General features: G+C 37.5%; 1 protein-coding gene across 1 annotated transcript in view; it reads left to right on the forward strand.

The window, feature by feature from the left end:
• Nucleotides 1-6169, forward strand: part of LOC118751834 (probable serine/threonine-protein kinase roco9) — a gene marked incomplete at its 3' end in the record, with an annotated part of 10597 nt that extends 4428 nt beyond the window's left edge. The window contains exon 2 of the mRNA XM_036486660.1: nucleotides 4757-6169. Coding sequence (XP_036342553.1) covers nucleotides 4757-6169 — 1413 coding nt within the window. The remainder of the gene's footprint in view (nucleotides 1-4756) is intronic.
• Nucleotides 6170-6171: the final 2 nt, after the last annotated feature.

The following is a 6171-nucleotide window of genomic DNA, read 5'->3' on the forward strand; positions in this document are numbered from 1 at the left end:
AATTTACATATGCTCCACAGCACTTTTGTGGTTGTTGCTATTTTATGTACCAATATTTGCATATTTTAGCAAATATTGCACAGATAATAAAATTAAATTTGAATGCACATGATGTGTGTATGTATGTAGGTATGTATATATATATATATATGTGCATATGTATTGTTTGTTGATAAACAGTATGTAGTTCTATGACAGTTAATGAATATATATATGTACATAGGTACACTAGGATGCCTCATGAAAAACATTGCTGCAGTGCGATTCTTATAATCGCTATGCAAAATTTTCGTCGCCAAAATTCTCTAAATGAAAAAAAAGCGTGACCTAAAAGTATACAACATGAAAAAGTAACAGATGCAATGTGTAATCACACAAATCTCAAAGTATAAGGGACGTGTAACTGGGTGTTGCATGTTGTTAGGCGCGCAAGCTATTCTTTTCGAGATTTTCGGCGATCTAAATTAGCGATTTTCAGAATCTCACTGCTGAATTCCTAAGCAAATCACAATTAGTTTTTTTTTTCTTTTATTAATAAAATTTACTAATCGATCTCATTGATAATAAGGTATTAGACCTCTTAAAGTAAAGTTTTTAATAAAAGCAACAGAGGCATATGTCTAGTTCTAAGTAAATCTTTATCCTTGATGAGGGATGGAATGTGCTCGTAATGTATGTACATACATAGCAGAGATGGACGCGGAACTAAATATTCAAACCCGATCCCGTCATTCAGTTTTTAGGTCCTGAGCCCGCCCATCACAACATTTTTTCAGACTGGCTAAAAAAAAATTAAAATAAAAAATCAAAATTAATTTTAAATAACATAATTGAATATTTGGTTCCCGAATATCCTACTTTCATCATACTGAAAGATCTAGAATCTTCTGGTTATTCTATTTTGCTTACAGTTCATTTTCGCCTCTGTATAGCATTAATTTCATATAACGTTTTGAGAAAAAAATTTGGAATTTCGGCAAGATGCAGGCTTTATCCCGAGTGTCGGAATAGGATTAGTAATGTTTTGAGCGTGTGACCCAGTCGGAACCCTTACGTGGTTAACGGGATTACTTAGTTAAAAAGTGCAAAAAATCGCCAAATATTATCAAAATTATTTTAAAATGCTTTCTTGAAAAAACAACAATTCAGGAACTTCTATGCGTTCTGTTCTATCTTGTTGCTAGCAGGCATAAAGTAAAATAGAATACAAGAACGGGCCAAATAAACCTTAATTTTTTCCAGTTTAGAAAAAACGAGTTACTTGGTTCTTTTCTATTACAGAATATCTGTCTTCGAAACACTGCCCCAGGAGATGTCTCGCCCTACATACATATATGAACTTGCTTTTGCAGCCTGTGAATTACTATGTTCCCTTACAGCAGCAATTCCGTTGCATTATTGAAGGCTGGGTACTGAGTAGTATCGAGGACTCGATTCTTTTCGACAAGTACTGAGTAAATATCGCGAATACCAAAAAGTATCGACGTTTAAAACTTGTTTAGGCAATTTTTATTCAATTACATTGAAAAATGTTTAAAAATTAGCCCATGGGCATAACGCTTATTTACTTCAATACTGTCATAACTCAAAAAACCGAAAAATTAGTATATATTTTGTTCTGGTGAGCTACTGGTAATCGCTATGAAATTTTTATACAACATAGAAGAAGAGGCAGCAGTCATGTGGACATTTGGCTCGGTTAAAACTTCTTAAATAATTGGAAAACGAATCTCTTGCCATACCTTCGATAACACTGGTCCACACAAAAAAAGTGGTCTTTCCTTTTAACCAGACCTACATATCGACATGTATTGAGGTCCATTTGACTAAATTTGGAGTTAATTGCGAAAATTATGAAAAAATGGCAAAAACGAGTCAAACGGACCTCAGATTCAGTGGGTCGAAGTACGTGACGGCAAGTGGGTCTGGTTAAAAGCACACACCAATTTTTTTTGTGCCGGTGTAAGGAATGGGTTAGGAGTGTGGTCTTCGCCTCGATAACTTGGCAATTCTCCAGAATAACGGAGCCTTCGTATTCCAATGTATTCTACCTTGGTTTTAAATTCGAAATCCAGCCCGCTTTCGAAGAAAATTTTTGCGAAAGCGAGCTTATCTTTCCTTTAGACAATAGCTTTAGTTGCTTTTGAAAGCTTCAAATAAGCCTTTTGCTATAAACATTTATTTTACGCTTTTAAACTTATTGCAAGTTCTTTTCAAAAACTCCGTTAGAAATGCTTGTTAGATCAGACTTCAGTCATTAAAAGCAATATCTATTCAAGTTACAAAAAGAAAGAAGTCAAATGTATATGTAAACAAAGCAATCTGATTTTTGTTAACTTTTGGCGTTTGCCCTGAAAATACTTGGAAGTACGAGTATTATTGATACTTTTTTGCAAATATGAGTACTGGCATCGATTCTTTTTTCGAGTATTATAAATGAGTACTAGTATTGATATTGTTCTAAAAAGTTCTATCACTAGGCACGCTCCAAGTCTACAGAAGAAACTTTTCTTTGTTAAAATTTGACTCAAAAACTGATGAACGGATTTCAACCAAATTCAGACAGTAGTACTAACAAAGACTCCTAGCACGATCATGGACTATATTTTCATCCGCTGGATATTCAAAAAATCTGTATTTATTTTGATGAAATTAGAAACGTATGTATACTGGGGGTGGGACGATAGATACTTTTACTGAAAATGGATCCTCTGGATGGAGCACAGTGTAGTTTTTGGAAATGTCGGTGAACAAAATCGTAAATCTCTCCAAAGGAATAAGAGAAAAATATGGGTTCGAAGGCTGACATAATCATTAAATTTAACCTCCAAAAAAATTTGGTTGAAAAATTAACTTCCGGAAAAAAATTTATACTTTGCTGGCTAGCTACGCCAAACAAAAAAATTGGTTTTTAGTTCTATGGACTTTTCTCAACCGATAAATTCAATTTTTTTTGTCAAAAGCTTTTCAATCAGTTTTTCAGAATTATTTTTGGTTGCCTCTTATAGCCCATTAAATTCTAGTATAATAAAGTGCAAGTTTTAAGTTTCTAAAGAATTGTGTTTTGGCAATTTTTTAACGCCTTTTCCTCCGAAATTTTCTTGCAAGGAAAAAAATGCGTAATACAGTCTGATTAAAAAGTTGAAAATTTTCGGCGCTAGAGTTATTTAGAAAAGCCTTATTTATGGCGCGATTTTGTTGATTTTAGAAAGGTATGCTGCAGGTGCGATTAGCAATATTTTTACGAAAAATGGATTCACTAGTGGCGTTAGTGTCCTTATTACTAATCCTATTTAGATGAAATTAAGTATAGTGAAATCCATATTTATGGTTCGATAACAGCTATTTTTGAGAGATTGAAAATTATGTAAAAAAATTGAATTTATTTTTTCAAAAAATTGCTACTAACTTTAGATACGACTTAATCTTAACTATGACTGAGTGGGACACTGGACATACGTATGTGAGTCGGTTATGTATATCTAAGTATGTATGTATGCGTGCTTTGTATATTTGTAGTTATGTTAAGTAATTTATGTATTCAAATATCCATATTTTTGAATATTTTTTAATATTTGTATTATGGTAACATCTCCTGTTAATTGTTTCATTTTAAGATTTCATTGTTGTTCTTGTAGAAATTTAAAATATTTGTATATTAATGTGTATTTGCATGTATAGTCTTTTAGTTCATTTCCATCTCCTTCTGTAACTCCCTTTCACACCATAGAGTAAAACACTGTGCACGCAGTCTGCCGTTTTCTCCTTAACTATCTATTTTGTGTGTTCGTGTTACTTCCGGTTTTGGTTTTCAGTTATCACTGTACAAAATAATATTGAAACTTAAATGGTCTAAAGATTTTTTTTGTTTGTTTTTGTTTTTACTTCTCTCTGTACTAGTTAAGTGAGTGAAATTTTTTCAAAGAATTCACAAATCACTAACTCTAAATTTTCTATCTACTTTTTTCATTTCTTTCTACTTTTTAGCTTGAAGCTAACAAACAAAAATATAAAATGCAAGAACAAGCCGTAGTTGAAAAGCTTAAGCTGAAAAATAAACACAAAACACGGAACTAATTCGAAAAACACACACAAACACAAGCACACAAATGCACAAAAACACAGAAAATTAGAGTTTTGTAAAAATACACTGTTTTTAGTAGTGAGATTTGATTTTTAGTAAAAAAAAATACTAACAACAAAACCTGGAAACAGAAACTGTTGGACGCAATTTTAAATAACAACTGAACAAATTGTAGCATACTTTTAGGCACACAACTCATATTTGTAATTATAACTTAAACCAAGCAACACTATCGCGCATAAGAATCACCTTCATTTGGTAAAAAAAATATAACTACAAAGCCATTTTACACGAAACGCACACGCAATCTACCCAGACTACCCATAAAGCTCAGCTTTTCGCAGCCTCTTATTTGAGAAACGCACAAAAATTAATTTCAAAACTAATAAAGTACACCAAAGCCATACGCCAACATCATCCGCACCGCCGACAAACGACCATACCGATCTATACTTTCTACATCACCAACCGAACCACCAACCACCACACAGAGACCGCGAAGCACTGCAACACATTTCCAAACAAAGTACAAAAGCGAAAATAACCGAAGCGACAGATACTTCTGCGAAACCCGCAACCACAACTACAGCAACAATAACAGCGACCACCGGACTCAAAAATATGAGCCTCAATAAAATCAAAAAACGCGACACAGACTTATGACTGGTAAAGACACGGGTCGGTTTGGCCAGTTTGGGCGGCGGCGGCGGCGGCGGCGGCACTGGCAGTCGCTACAAAGTGACCGCACGCTGCGTGCCAGAAGTAAGCATAACCTCACCGACCAACGGGCATTATCATGAATTACAGCCACCATCGACGACATCATCCGCTTCACCATCGTCCACGTCCACGTCAACGCCATCGCCATCGCCATCGCCACAACCACCAGCAGTCACATCGCATGCGCATTCGCAACAGCTCGCCAATCATCACTCATCCGAACAGCTGCCATTAAAAAATCCAACAGCACAACAGTCACAATTAGAAAATCAACTTCAGTCGCATCCACAGTCACATCACAAACAACAACAACAACAACATAATAATAATAATAAACAACATCATAAGAAATCGAAAAGCAAGCAAAGTAGCGACAGCAACAGTCACTGCTATAGCAACTACAACTACAACAACATCAACAGCATTAATAATAGCAACAGCCACAGCCATAGCCAACCTAACCACAATATTAGTAACAGTAACAGTAACAGTAAATCTTATCTGCTGCGCAGTAAACACACTAACAACATTTATTCGTCAGGAGCCACACTGGTCGAGGAAGAGGACTTCAATGAATTAACAGCGGTACCTACAGCGACAATTGTGATAGCGACAAACGTCAACGGTAAAGTGCGCGTGAGTCCACAAATAAGCGGCAACGTCTCAAGTTCCGATACTGCTGTGGTCACCAGCAAGAGAACGGGTCGTCATCTGCCACCGCCTTTGAAGCTGACCACCATCACACGCCCAGGTCCGTCGTCAACGAAAAATGCGCTAAAACGCCAACAGGCGACCCAGCAGCAACAACAGAAGCAGACGAGCCCCACATCAGCCTCATTGAAATTGACGGCCCAAGCCAGCGAAGAGAGCCAACCCACTGAACTGACGCCTTTGGTAGACACCGACGATAAAACACTAAGTCACAGCCCAGTAACGCCCACATTTTCTTCGAATACGAACACCACCAGCTCAACACAGCGTTCGAATAGCACAGCGATCGCCGCTTCTGTATCGCCGACTAGTATTGGTGTGGCCGCAACAACACAGTTTGGTGGCGGCTTAACGCCCGCCACGTCCGCAGCAAGCATTAACGCCACAATCGGCGCAGCGAATTCGCCAAACGTTTACGGTCAACAGTCCAGCGTACCGGCCGCGCCAACGGCGCCTCCACCTACAGTGGTTGCCGCAGCTGCAGCTGCTGCCGCCGCCGCCACCACCACAACCTATAGTCACAATTCGAAGACCACCCGCTCCTGGCCGGTGATCTATCGCAATCCACATCACTACGACTACGAAGCGCTCTACGTACAGGCCAACAGCGGCAGCGGTAAATCTACAACCGGCAGCAATCATCACTACCACCACCA

Source organism: Rhagoletis pomonella, unplaced genomic scaffold (genome assembly GCF_013731165.1).
Source record: "Rhagoletis pomonella isolate Grant_MI unplaced genomic scaffold, Rhpom_1.0 Rhpom_scaffold_00001, whole genome shotgun sequence".
In the NCBI taxonomy this organism is placed as follows: Eukaryota; Metazoa; Arthropoda; class Insecta; order Diptera; family Tephritidae; genus Rhagoletis; species Rhagoletis pomonella.